This window comes from Rattus norvegicus, chromosome 7 (genome assembly GCF_036323735.1).
Source record: "Rattus norvegicus strain BN/NHsdMcwi chromosome 7, GRCr8, whole genome shotgun sequence".
Lineage (NCBI taxonomy): Eukaryota > Metazoa > Chordata > Mammalia > Rodentia > Muridae > Rattus > Rattus norvegicus.
The window spans coordinates 98,318,602-98,333,675 of NC_086025.1; the positions used below are offsets into that span (position 1 = coordinate 98,318,602).

The 15,074-nt window shown below is 41.2% G+C and overlaps 1 protein-coding gene across 8 annotated transcripts in view; it reads right to left on the reverse strand.

The window, feature by feature from the left end:
- The window catches only part of Adcy8 (adenylate cyclase 8), a 249,254-nt gene that overhangs the window by 12,168 nt on the left and 222,012 nt on the right, over positions 1 to 15,074 (reverse strand). For all 8 annotated transcript variants that reach the window (XM_039078567.2, XM_039078565.2, XM_039078564.2 and 5 more), the window contains 1 exon segment: positions 9,297 to 9,455. In XM_039078567.2, the coding sequence (XP_038934495.1) occupies positions 9,297 to 9,455 (159 nt within the window).

The window sequence follows — 15,074 nt, forward strand, 5'->3', positions numbered from 1 at the left end:
TATTTCTTATATACATTTCGAGTGTTATTCCCTTTCCCGGTATCCAGGCAAACATCCCCCTCCTCCCTCCCCTTCCTTATGGGTGTTCCCCTCCCAACCCTCCCCCCATTGCCGCCCTCCCCCCACCAGTCTAGTTCACTGGGGGTTCAGTCTTAGCAGGACCCAGGGCTTCCCCTTCCACTGGTGCTCTTACTAGGATATTCATTGCTACCTATGGGATCAGAGTCCAGGGTCAGTCCATGTATAGTCTTTAGGTAGTGGCTTAGTCCCTGGAAGCTCTGGTTGCTTGGCATTGTTGTACATATGGGGTCTCGAGCGCCTTCAAGCTCTTCCAGTTCTTTCTCTGATTCCTTCAACGGGGGTCCTATTCTCAGTTCAGTGGTTTGCTGCTGGCATTCGCCTCTGTATTTGCTGTATTCTGGCTGTGTCTCTCAGGAGCGATCTACATCGGCTCCTGTCGGTCTGCACTTCTTTGCTTCATCCATCTTGTCTAATTGGGTGGCTGTATATGTATGGGCCACATGTGGGGCAGGCTCTGAATGGGTGTTCCTTCAGTCTCTGTTTTAATCTTTGCCTCTCTCTTCCCTGCCAAGGGTATTCTTGTTCCCCTTTTAAAGAAGGAGTGAAGCATTCACATTTTGATCATCCGTCTTGAGTTTCATTTGTTCTAGGCATCTAGGGTAATTCAAGCATTTGGGCTAATAGCCACTTATCAATGAGTGCATACCATGTATGTCTTTCTATGATTGGGTTAGCTCACTCAGGATGATATTTTCCAGTTCCAATCATTTGCCTACGAATTTCATAAAGTCGTTGTTTTTGATAGCTGAGTAATATTCCATTGTGTAGATGTACCACATTTTCTGTATCCATTCCTCTATTGAAGGGCATCTGGGTCCTTTCCAGCTTCTGGCTATTATAAATAAGGCTGCAATGAACATAGTGGAGCACGTGTCTTTTTTATATGTTGGGGCATCTTTTGGGTATATGCCTAAGAGAGGTATAGCTGGATCCTCAGACAGTTCAATGTCCAATTTTCTGAGGATCCTACAGACTGATTTCCAGAATGGTTGTACCAGTATGCAATCCCACCAACAATGGAGGAGTGTTCCTCTTTCTCCACATCCTCGCCAGCATCTGTTGTCCCCTGAGTTTTTGATCTTAGCCATTCTCACTAGGTGAGGTGAAATCTCAGGGTTGTTTTGACTTGCATTTCCCTTATGACTAAAGATGTTGAACATTTCTTTAGGTGTTTCTCTGCCATTTGGCATTCCTCAGCTGTGAATTCTTTGTTTAGATCTGAGCCCCATTTTTAAATAGGGTTATTTGTCTCCTTGCTGTCTAACTTCTTGAGTTCTTTGTATATTTTGGATATAAGGCCTCTATCTGTTGTAGGATTGGTAAAGATCTTTTCCCAATCTGTTGGTTGCCATTTTGTCCTAACCACAGTGTCCTTTGCCTTACAGAAGCTTTGCAGTTTTATGAGATCCCATTTGTCGATTCTTGACCTTAGAGCATAAGCCATTGGTGTTTTGTTCAGGAAATTTTTTCCAGTGCCCATGTGTTCCAGATGCTTCACTAGTTTTTCTTCTATTAGTTTGAGTGTGTCTGGTTTGATGTGGAGGTCCTTGATCCACTTGGACCTAAGCTTTGTACAGGGTGATAAGCATGGATCGATCTGCATTCTTCTACATGTTGACCTCCAGTTGAACCAGCACCATTTGCTGAAAATGCTATCTTTTTTCCATTTGATGGTTTTGGCTCCTTTGTCAAAAATCAAGTGACCATAGGTGTGTGGGTTCATTTCTGGGTCTTCAATTCTGTTCCATTGGTCTATCTGTCTGTCTCTGTACCAATACCATGCAGTTTTTATCACTATTGCTCTGTAATACTGCTTGAGTTCAGGGATAGTGATTCCTCCTGAAGTCCTTTTATTGTTGAGGATAGCTTTAGCTATCCTGGGTTTTTTGTTATTCCAGATGAATTTGCAAATTGTTCTGTCTAACTCTTTGAAGAATTGGATTGGTATTTTGATGGGGATTGCATTGAATCTGTAGATTGCTTTTGGTAAAATGGCCATTTTTACTATATTAATCCTGCCAATCCATGAGCATGGGAGATCTTTCCATCTTCTGAGGTCTTCTTCAATTTCCTTCTTCAGTGTCTTGAAATTCTTATTGTACAGGTCTTTTACTTGCTTTGTTAAAGTCACACCGAGGTACTTTATATTATTTGGGTCTATTATGAAGGGTGTCGTTTCCCTAATTTCTTTCTCGGCTTGTTTCTCTTTTGTATAGAGGAAGGCAACTGATTTATTTGAGTTAATTTTATACCCAGCCACTTTGCTGAAGTTGTTTATCAGCTTTAGTAGTTCTCTGGTGGAACTTTTGGGATCACTTAAATATACTATCATATCATCTGCAAATAGTGATATTTTGACTTCTTCTTTTCCGATCTGTATTCCCTTGACCTCCTTTGGTGTCTGATTGCTCTGGCTAGAACTTCAAGAACTATATTGAATAAGTAGGGAGAGAGTGGGCAGCCTTGTCTAGTCCCTGATTTTAGTGGGATTGCTTCAAGTTTCTCTCCATTTAGTTTAATGTTAGCAACTGGTTTGCTGTATATGGCTTTTACTATGTTCAGGTATGGGCCTTGAATTCCTATTCTTTCCAGGACTTTTATCATGAAGGGGTGTTGAATTTTGTCAAATGCTTTCTCAGCGTCTAATGAAATGATCATGTGGTTTTGTTCTTTCAGTTTGTTTATATAATGGATCACGTTGATGGTTTTCCGTATATTAAACCATCCCTGCATGCCTGGGATGAAGCCTACTTGGTCATGGTGGATGATTGTTTTGATGTGCTCTTGGATTCGGTTTGCCAGAATTATGTTGAGTATTTTTGTGTCGATATTCATAAGGGAAATTGGTCTGAAGTTCTCTTTCTTTGTTGTGTCTTTGTGTGGTTTAGGTATAAGAGTAATTGTGGCTTTGTAGAAGGTATTCGGGTAGTGATCCATCTGTTTCAATTTTGTGGAATAGTTTGGATAATATTGGTATGAGGTCTTCTATGAAGGTTTGATAGAATTCTGCACTAAACCCGTCTGGACCTGGGCTCTTTTTGGTTGGGAGACCTTTAATGACTGCTTCTATTTCCTTAGGAGTTATGGGGTTGTTTAACTGGTTTATCTGTTCCTGATTTAACTTCGGTACCTGGTATCTGTCTAGGAAATTGTCCATTTCCTGAAGATTTTCAAGTTTTGTTGAATATAGTTTTTTATAGTAAGATCTGATGATTTTTTGAATTTCCTCTGAATCTGTTGTTATGTCTCCCTTTTCATTTCCGATTTTGTTAATTTGGACGCACTCTCTGTGTCCTCTCGTTAGTCTGGCTAAGGGTTTATCTATCTTGTTGATTTTCTCAAAGAACCAACTTTTGGTTCTGTTGATTCTTTCTATGGTCCTTTTTGTTTCTACTTGGTTGATTTCAGCTCTGAGTTTGATTATTTCCTGCCTTCTACTCCTCCTGGGTGTATTTGCTTCTTTTTGTTCTAGAGCTTTTAGGTGTGCTGTCAAGCTGCTGACATATGCTCTTTCCTGTTTCTTTCTGCAGGCACTCAGCGCTATGAGTTTTCCTCTTAGCACAGCTTTCATTGTGTCCCATAAGTTTGGGTATGTTGTACCTTCCTTTTCATTAAATTCTAAAAAGTTTTTAATTTCTTTCTTTATTTCTTCCTTGACCAGGTTATCATTGAGTAGAGCATTGTTCAATTTCCAAGTATATGTGGGCATTCTTCCTTGATTGTTATTGAAGACCAGTTTTAGGCCATGGTGGTCCGATAGCACGCATGGGATTATTTCTATCTTTCTGTACCTGTTGAGGCCCGTTTTTTGACCAATTATATGGTCAATTTTGGAGAAGGTACCATGAGGAGCTGAGAAGAAGGTATATCCTTTTGCTTTAGGATAGAATGTTCTATAAATATCCGTTAAGTCCATTTGGCTCATGACTTCTCTTAGTCTGTCTACATCTCTGTTTAATTTCTGTTTCCATGATATGTCCATTGATGAGAGTGGGGTGTTGAAATCTCCCACTATTATTGTGTGAGGTGCAATGTGTGATTTGAGCTTTAGTAAGGTTTCTTTTACATATGTAGGTGCCCTTGTATTTGGGGCATAGATATTTAGGATTGAGAGTTCATCTTGGTGGATTTTTCCTTTGATGAAGATGAAGTGTCCTTCCTTATCTTTTTTGATGACTTTTAATTGAAAATTGATTTTATTTGATATTAGAATGGCTACTCCAGCTTGCTTCTTCTGACCATTTGCTTGGAAAATTGTTTTCCAGCCTTTCACTTTGAGGTAATGTCTGTCTTTGTCTCTGAGGTGTGTTTCCTGTAGGCAGCAGAATGCAGGGTCCTCGTTGCGTATCCAGTTTGTTAATCTATGTCTTTTTATTTGGGAGTTGAGGCCATTGATGTTGAGAGATATTAAGGAATAGTGATTATTGCTTCCCGTTATATTCATATTTGGATGTGAGGTTATGTTTGTGTGCTTTCATTCTCTTTGTTTTGTTGCCAAGACGATTAGTTTCTTGCTTCTTCTAGGGTATAGCTTGCCTCCTTATGTTGGGCTTTACCACTTATTATCCTTTGTAGTGCTGGATTTGTAGAAAGATATTGTGTAAATTTGGTTTTGATATGGAATATCTTGGTTTCTCCATCTATGTTAATTGAGAGTTTTGCAGGATACAGTAACCTGGGCTGGCATTTGTGTTCTCTTAGGGTCTGTATGACATCAGTCCAGGATCTTCTAGCCTTCATAGTTTCTGGCGAGAAGTCTGGTGTGATTGTGATAGGTCTGCCTTTATATGTTACTTGACCTTTTTCCCTTACTGCTTTTAATATTCTTTCTTTATTTTGTGCGTTTGGTGTTTTGACTATTATGTGACGGGAGGTGTTTCTTTTCTGGTCCAATCTATTTGGAGTTCTGTAGGCTTCTTGTATGCCTATGGGTATCTCTTTATTTAGGTTAGGGAAGTTTTCTTCTTTGATTTTGTTGAAGATATTTACTGGTCCTTTGAGCTGGGAATCTTCACTCTCTTCTATACCTATTATCCTTAGGTTTGATCTCATTGAGTCCTGGATTTCCTGTATGTTTTGGACCAGTAGCCTTTTCTGGTTTACATTATCTTTGACAGTTGAGTCAATGATTTCTATGGAATCTTCTGCTCCTGAGATTCTCTCTTCCATCTCTTGTATTCTGTTGGTGAGTCTTGTATCTACAGCTCCTTGTCTCTTCTTTTGGTTTTCTATATCCAGGGTTGTTTCCATGTGTTCTTTCTTGATTGCTTCTATTTCCATTTTTAATTCCTTCAACTGTTTGATTGTGTTTTCCTGGAATTCTTTCAGGGATTTTTGTGACTCCTCTCTATGGGCTTCTACTTGTTTATTTATGATTTCCTGATATTCTTTCAGGGATTTTTGTGTCTCCTCTCTATGGGCTTCTACTTGTTTATTTATGTTTTCCTGGAATTCTTTCAGGCATTTTTGCGATTCCTCTCTGTAGGCTTCTACTTGTTTATTAATGTTTTCCTGTGTTCCTCTAAGGGAGTTCTTCACGTCTTTATTGAAGTCCTCCAGCATCATGCTCGAATATGATTTTGAAACTAGATCTTGCTTTTCTGGTGTGTTTGGACATTCCACGTTTGTTTTGGTGGGAGAATTGGGCTCCAATGATGCCATGTAGTCTTGTTTTCTGTTGCTTGGGTTCCTGTGCTTGCCTCTCGCCATCAGATTATCTCTAGTGTTACTTTGTTCTGCTATTTCTGACAGTGGCTAGACTGTCCCTATAAGCCTGTGTGTCAGGAGTGCTGTAGACCTGTTTTACTGTTTTCTTTCAGCCAGTTATGGGGACAGAGTGTTCTGCTTTCGTGCGTGTAGTTTTTCCTCTGTACAGGTCTTCAGCTGTTCCTGTGGGCCTGTGTCTTGAGTTCACCAGGCAGGTCACTTGCAGCATACAAGTTGGTCTTACCTGTGGTCCCGAGGCTCAAGTTCGTTCGCGGGGTGCTGCCCATGGGCTCTTTGCGGCGGCAGCAACCAGGAAGACCTGTGCCGCCCCTTCTGGGAGCTTCAGTGCACCAGGGTTCCAGATGGCCTTTGGTGTTTTCCTCTGGCGTCCGAGATGTGCGTGCAGAGAGCAGTCTCTTCTGGTTTCCCAGGCTTGTCTGCCTCTCTGAAGGTTTAGCTCTCCCTCCCACGGGATTTGGGTGCAGAGAACTGTTTATCCGGTCTGTTTCCTTCAGGTTCCGGCGGTGTCTCAGGCAGGGGTCCTGCCGCTCCTGGGCCCTCCCCCACGGGAACCCAGAGGCCTTATACAGTTTCCTCTTGGGCCAGGGATGAGGGCAGGGGTGGGCAGTGTTGGTGGTCTCTTCCTTCCTGCAGCCTCAGGAGTGCCCACCTGACCAGGCGGTGAGGTCTCTTTCCCACAGGGTCTGGGAGCAGAGAGCTGCTGCGGGCCCGGATCCTCGGGTGTGGGACTTCCGGTAAACACAGGACGTGCCCGGTCCTAGAGGAATTCTGCCTCTGTGTGTCCCGATTTCACCAGGCAGCTTTCTTGCAACAGACAAGTTGGTCTTACCTGTGGTCCCGAGGCTCAAGTTTGCTCTAGGGGTGCTGCCCACGGGCTCTCTGCGGCCGCAGCAACCAGGAAGACCTGTGCCGCCCCTTCTGGGAGCTTCAGTGCACCAGGGTTCCAGATGGCCTTTGGTGTTTTCCTCTGGCGTCTGAGATGTATGTACAGAGAGCAGTCTCTTCTGGTTTCCCAGGCTTGTCTGCCTCTCTGAAGGTTTAGCTCTCCCTCCCACGGGATTTGGGTGCAGAGAACTGTTTATCCGGTCTGTTTCCTTCAGGTTCCGGCGGTGTCTCAGGCAGGGGTCCTGCCGCTCTTGGGCCCTCCCCCATGGGAGCCCAGAGGCCTTATACAGTTTCCTCTTGGGCTAGGGATGTGGGCAGGGGTGGGCAGTGTTGGTGGTCTCTTCCGCTCTGCAGCCCCAGGAGTGCCCACCTGACCAGGTGGTGAGGTCTCTTTCCCACGGGGTCTGGGAGCAGAGAGCTCTGTTTTTTTCTTCTTCCATGGCTGATCAAGGATCAGGTTTGAGGATCAGTGGTGACCAAGGCTGGTATGATTTGTGTTCTTCAACTTACTCTCTCGTGAAAATGAAGCAGCCTGCTTATTTCAAGATGCTTCTTCCTGAGGCAGAGTCCAAGGATGACCCCTGTTCATAGCCTGAGGTCTACCTGAAAGTCTCACAAAGCAAGGCCAAGTGCTCTCGCACACCGAGCACCTGGCATTTGAAACAGCATTAAGTTTGCTCTTGAGTAACTTTCCTTCAGAGGTTAAAGTGTCAGTGCTTTCATTTCTCTTTTCTCACATCAGCACCATGGCTTTACTTCTACCTCCTGTAGGTGGAGCTCATCTTCTACCTGTTCTGCCCGTCTCCATCATCTCCCGAGCCTCCCATCAGGGTCTTACCTGAGCTGTTTTAGGATCTATGACTAGCTTTGACCTTATCATTTGTTCGTCTACTTTCTAATCTATGAAGCTTATTGATTATGTTATGTGTGGAACACCCCCAAGTTCCAGTTTCACTTAAAAGTGTTTCAAAGCCTTACCGTAGCCCAAAAGGCCCGACTGACAGGCTCTAGGCAGATTCCTGCCCAGATTATTTGATACTATACTTCGATCTTTGCAGTGAATGAATGGTGTTCTCACCAAATTTGTGTCCATTTAGAACATCAGATCTTATTTGGAAGTGATATTCTTGTAGATGTAACTAAAGATCCTGGATTAAAGTGAATCCTAGATCTGACAGCTGGTGTCCTTAGAGGAAAGAGGCTGATGTCATTACAAAAGGGGCTACGGAGGATGCAGGCACAGATTAGCATGGTGTTGCCACAGTCAAAGGAAGATTTGGGAGGTGCCAGGAGCTGGAAAAACCGTGGAGAGGGCATGAGCCTCCTAGTACCTTGATTTGACAATTGTGATTAATCTTCCCTAAGCATGTTATAATACAAAAGAACAGCTGATGAGCACTGATGACAAGTTTGCCACTGTGTCTCCCGGTAGCCAGACTTTGCTTACTTTGTGGGTTCTTCTTTCTTCCCTTCTTTTCCACACTTTCACCACCCTTTCAACCCCCTAACACTAGATAGGAAACAAGAAAGGATAGAGGAGAAAGAAGGCAACGTTATTATTAGACTACTTCCTGCTAATTAGGGGCATTGAGTTCCTTGGGGTAAGTTTGGTCTTTGTAGTTAGGTTACCTAATTTTTCTTCTTGTTCCTTCTTTGCATGCAACTCCTTAATAAACCACAGCCAACAGCAACTGACCAACAACCCACCACTAACAAGCCTGCTCCTCTGGGGCCTAGCATTTACATAAGCTCTCAAAAGCCTCCAAAATTCCAAATGTCACAAGATCACAGAAACTCCCTGCTGCCGGCAAAATCATGCTCCTTCTAGAGCATGAGGCAAATCATAGTCAGATGCTGTGGAAGCAGCCCCACAATCCACACCTGGGATTAAAATAAAAATATATTCTTAAAATATTTCTCTGCTTTTCAAAACCCCCCAAATTCTTCCCATACACATATACACCAACACTTACATACCTGCTCTCACACATACATATATACATATCATATACACACATATCACATACAAACACTATGTATGTGATATCTTCTAGTACATATGCATATACATCACATACATCTACAAACCTTACATTATGATGAGTGAAATATATGTCATACACAACCTACCATCTTCACTCTGTACTTATTAAGTCAGTGTTAATAAATCAAAGTACATTCACTTTGTAATGTAAGTATCATTATGACCACAGAACATTCCTTAGCTTGCAAACCTTTGGGGATGTACTTGGAATTGTTGGAGCTCTTTCTATTTTTCCAATGATATTCATGATATATCCTATGTTATAACATATATTTGTATATATTTAATATATGCATACTCATATAGAAAACATTAAAATTCAAAACCAGTCTTAATAAGGATCTTATATCTAACTAACAAATGAAAGACTGGATGCCAGGGGAGACAGTATGTAAATTTTATAGCATCAGGTATGTTGGATTGCCAAGCACAATGTGGTAGGCATGGTCTTTTTTCTTACACCTCCCACGAATGTAACAGAATTTTCCTGGGACTGAGGATCAGTGTGATCAGCTGGACACCATACTGTTCCCCACTGACCAGTCTGATCTGGCCTCACCTCATTGTCTCTGTCTTTCTCCAGGAAGTGGCGGGCCACGTGGCCGGGTAAGATATTGCGAAGCATGTTCTCATTGTGTTCCCTCAAGTCCTTCATCTCGTTGATCTCCTCTTTGGCCTGTACTCGCCACAGGAAATCTAGGCGGGCTGTGTACTCCAGCTGTAGTTGACAAGAGCCAAAGAGAAACAGCACGTTCAAATATATGTCTGGAAGGTGGAGGAAAAGGTTTACCTGGGTGTCTTCACAGTTAAAATAAAACTAGATTTTCCTCATCTGACGTCACATGCCTGAAGCAAGCTATCTGAGAATATTGAGAGCTTTCAAGGCTGTACACTTTTTCTCCCAGGTGATATCTGCACATGAATCACTTTCTCTTGTGTGGGATTATCTGACTATACCCATGTCCTCTACAGACTCTATATGACATGATTACAGGAAGATTTTCATTTCCTGATATTACATTCTTTCTGTCATGAACTTAATGTCTACCCTGCCCCCAGACATTCATATCTTGAAATCCTAACTCTTGATGACATGTCTTTGGCAATTGGATCTTTGTAAGGAAGTTAAGATTCAATGAGACCTTGAAGGTGAGACACTTGCTATGAGATTCCTGACCTTACTAGAGGAGACAGCCTTGCTTTTCTATTCTTATGTGGACACATTGATTAAAAGCTATGTGAAGGATGACAAGATGGTTCTCTGCAAGCTAGAATGATAACCTCATCAGCCACCAAACACTTTCAGATCTCAACATGAAACCCAATATGAATTATGAGTGAATAATTTTCTGTGTGTAAGCCACCAAGTTTAAGGCATTTGGTGAAGGAATCTTGAACTTTGTGATGCCATGAGGGGTTGTATCTATCACAGGGTAGAAGCATTTGTTACCCCCAACACAGGAGAGTATTAAAAATACATGTCACCCAAGTGGCAGTCACTGTGTTCCTGCCATGTTTTATGCAATATACAAGTATTAAATCTAATCCAGAGAGTAGATCTAATCAGAAGATTGTAATTTCAGCCATTATTTCACAGATGAGGAAATCAAGACAAACATTGTTGAGTCACTTGACCACAATGGTTACACCTAACTTAGGGGTGAAGCTGGGATTTAATCTTAGGTCTCAAAGTCAACTCAGGAGTCTGCATTCTCTCCATGACTAAGGCAATAAAGGATAAATGATTAGTAGAATACTGGAAAGATCTTGGACTTCATGTTATATAGTCAAAGTTTGGAGTCATGGTCTTAATCACATACTGTCTCATAGACTACAGTGACTCAATCTTGGTTTCCTTATTTCCAAATAAGGTGAATAATAGTACTGACCACAAGAGAGTCAAGGAAAAATTACTCAGGAGGCCAGAGTTACACAGAAATTTCATCTCTTCCTGACTTTCTTTCTTACTGGAGATGGGCAGCTTCTCTTCAGGGATAGCTCACAAGTCTTCTTTACCTTAGCTTTGGGGGTGCTGTTATTTCCAAGTCTTTAGCAATGAGCATGAACAGCACACTACACTGTTGGAGACATGGTTGGACTCTCCAAATTAAAAGACTTAAAATATTTAGCTAGTTTCTGTGTTTTATTTTCAAGTCTCAGAGGAGGCACAAGGTCATCCATCCAGCTGCATTTGTAATAGCAAAAGCTGGAAACGATCCAAGTGTTCATTCAGTCGGCTGACCAAACTATAGCAATATACACAATGGAACTTAGCGCAGCTGTAGAAAGAAATGAAGAATGTTTCTTTATTCTGTGATGGCCTGGTTTCCAAGGGAAGAAAAATATATGCTGTCATATCGTATGTCAATTACCTAAGGACACAAGACCACTTATTTTCTCCTTTATACACACATCCACCTCCATATTCACATCCTGCTTAGGACAAACATGTTTTAGGTGGTAATATTTGCATTATTAATCTAGGCTATTACATGTGAATTGCATGGTGAAGCAAATGGGCATTTGTGGTTTTGTCATTGAAAATAGAATTTGGGGAGGAGAAAAGGCATCAACAGCCCTTAGAGTGGTGAGGGTCTGTGGTCATTCTAGACTTGGTGGCATATACCTGTAACCCCAGCACTTGACAGACAAGGCTGGGAGGATGAAAGAGTTGAAAGATCAGCTTGAGCTACATGAGAGACTGTCCAATCAAATCAAATCAAATGGTTTTCAATAAAAATCAAGGTATCACTGTGAAATCAGGTTATATGTTTCTAGCTCCCTACTCTTTTAAATTAATTCATTAATTAATGGATTAATTAATGCTCTTAAGGCCTAGAAACAATGAAAATCTACTGCATATATGTGTCTAACTTGTAGGTTACGGTTCCTATAAACTACTCAAAATACCAGTTCTCATAAACATAACCCCTACACTTGCCAGAAACAGGTAAAACTGTAGGACAGAAAATTCATCATCTTAAAACATATTTTCCCACCATAAGCAAATCTACCAGAGACTAGTTTGCTAAGCCAACAGGACTTAAAACCAGCTTGAATAGGATTGTAGTGGTCAGAGATGTGACAAATTGAGATTCTGTAAGAGTAAAAATGTCATGGATGGAAACACAGGAAACAAGTAAAAACTTCACAAAACCATAGTGACTTAAGGAACCAAACTCACTCATCACCTTCGAATGATGCCGAGGAGTGGAATGCATGGGCAAACCACAGGGAGTAGATTTTAAGGAGAAGGGTTTCACACTAACTTTGCTTTATTAGCTACACTGTAGGTGACATAATTGATGGGGGGACAGTTCTATTTTATAGTGTATTCCAGCTGATAAATCATGGGCTGCTGATAAAGTCAGCATGTGACACTATAAAATAAATGAATATAGGCAGTTAAGATCAGCTGTTAGCATCATCAAAACAGAGATGAAAAGATATGCTGTACCTCTTAAATGTAATTTCTAAAGAAGCCCAATTAAATACTTCACAAGACTTTGAAACTGGATCTCACAAAGCTTTCTACCCAGAACAATCAATAAAAATAACCCAAAGAGCCGAGGCGTAAGTTCAATACTCTTAAGAGGATGAGTAGACAAACCAGACAGAGAAACATTACAGAAGTTTGATGGCTCTCACAAAACACTGTAGGAAGAAAAAAACGGATGGCAGAAGATCACAAAGATTCAAAAATGTCTTCAGAGATACATCATGAAACGGCAAAACACAGACTTTGGATCTCCATTCAAATAACTAAACTTCAAAAAATAACTATCAGATAATAAATGGAAACAGGACCTAGTAGTTTGACAGTATTAGTCAACTTCTGTTTTCTTTTAAAAATATATTAATGGCATTGTGACTAAGTTAGAAGCTCCCTGTTTTAAGATCTATTCAGACATATCTGTAGACTGAATGATAGGCTGTGTGGAACTAGTTTCAAAATAACCAAAGGGAGTTGACAGAGAGCAGCATGTCTCAGGAGACACAAAACAGGCTGGACGCAAGTTAGTAGGTCTTCCTAAATTCATGATACTGTTTTATTTACTTATGTGTATATTTGAGTTTTCTATACAAGAAAGCAAATTCTCTGTTTGTAGGTGGCAGGCTATAGAAAACAATACTGCTCCTGATTATTCCCCCAAATCTCTGAGCCACCTTACAAGCCATTCAGTTCATAGGACTTCTAAAAAGTAGGATAACTGCTCTGACCTATCGGTTTAAGGAGATATGAATTAGCACATGACTTTATTATATAGATCTAAAGACACGATGCACGCGAAAGCATCCTGACACATGTAAAATGTAGACTCATAGGCCATTTCTATGATGTAAGGCATCTGTGGATGAGGTCAGATGAAACCTTTGGTTTGAATTTTTTCTCTTTCAAACTCAAGAGCATCGGGTTTTGTCTTGTCAAAAGAACAGGATTTTCTTATCACTATTTCCAAACACAAACCCCCTCTTAAAAACTGCGTACTAGGCTGAAATACAGAATAATTTCTTTACTTTTCTGATGAAGAGGTTTCATTAAACTGGATTTAGAATCAGGAACATGAGGGGAAAATCTAGACGTCTAGACTTAAGCCAAGATTTCCCAATTATTAAACATGATCAGCTTAGTCTCCAGCTTCATGACAGCAGGTAGCTATGTCTAAGGCTGGTCTAGTACAGCCTAGACTTCCAGCAAAGCAGGCGTCATGAAGGCCAGGTGGTATACATACTAATCTTCATAGGTTAATAATTTCCCTTGGCTTACAGAAGACCTATTGCCTCTAGTACATACTTGATTTCAGAAATGGGTGGAACACAGCCTCCTTTTTTATTTACTGATAACTGAGTGGTGGTGGCTGGAGGTACCAAAAGGGAAAATGTCAGCTCAGGGTCACTTGCTAACAGGGACTTGGGTGGACAGCAGAGTGTACGAAAGGCATAGGCATGGTATATTAAAGGTAAAAATTCTTTAGCATTTCTACCAAAGGATCCATTGAAGTAGATTGTGTGCCCTTGATTTTCATCAAACCTGGCTGTACATAAAGTTCTTGTCTTTGTGCCAGGCTAGTCCTATGACAGCTAATATTGATGGTGCTATTTGTTCTAAGAACATCATGGGCATTTAACCTGATTCAATAATGCAACAATTTAACAGATGAGGGGGTAAATATGAGGTGAAGACAGTCTGGATGCTCTCAAAGACAGAAGTTGGCTTTGAAGTCAGCACATAATTCTCATCTGTGGCACCTAGCTCACATATGGTGTGTGTGTTGGGGGTGTGGAGAGGAGGTTCATCCAGGTTTTCTCTATCATAAATTTCTTCTTATGGATTAAAAACAAATGAAAGCTCCAAGAGGCTGAGTATATCAAGACCTCTTATTCTTTGAGTGACATTGCTGAAAGTCATGCAAGAACATTGGCTTCCAGATAGTCTCTGGAACCAGACTCAGAAGTAGGTTAGTAGCAACATTACCTCATTAATCTCTGTCTCTGTGCACAATTGTAGTGGCTATAAAAGAAGATGCCCAGGCAAAGTTCAAACTTCTAGTGCTGCCAGTGAATCAGGCTTAAGATAGGATGCATTTGATTACTTGTTATGCCTGTCCAACATTCTGAACATTCACCTGCCTCAGTCAGAGGAGGAGGAAATATTTGGCATATCATTTCCACATTTGTGCAAAGTGAAATTTCCCAATTATTCAGTTGCATAACTGCCTCTGTTATTCTGGAGATGTATAATTACATGTTCAACCTCCCCACCCCCAGAGCACTGGTGTGCACCAAGCATTAATGAGTATTTTTCAGTCTTTATTAAAAGTAGAGGGCCTCTGAGTCACAAAGGGAAATAGGGAGTAAGCTCAGGAGTGGGCAGGCTGTAACCAGGATGAACAGGACCCCACTGGATGCTATAGATAGACACCAAATGATGCAAATCTGCAGAAAGCTGTCTCTATAATAGGAGGCTGGGCATACTGCAGAGACAGACGAACCAGAAACTATGGAGCATTTGTGTTCCTACTTCATTCTGGCTTTTTATCTTGGCTTTGTCATCTCAGAGAACTTGCAACTCTGCTCCTGTCTTGGAACCAGATGGACAGTGATGACTTCTCTGTCTGTGCCAAAGCTTTATTTTCAAGCGGCTAATAAAATTAAGCATGTATGTGTAAACCCCTGAAATAAGCACATTGCACTTATACCTCAAACAAAGTTATAAGAGCTCTATGAAACAGCCTGTTATTGCCACATCGATTTTTAGAGTAAATTAGTGGAGGCATATATCTTTACTGGTGGAGTCAAGATTTGAATACCAGCCTACACTTATACCTGCACCTAT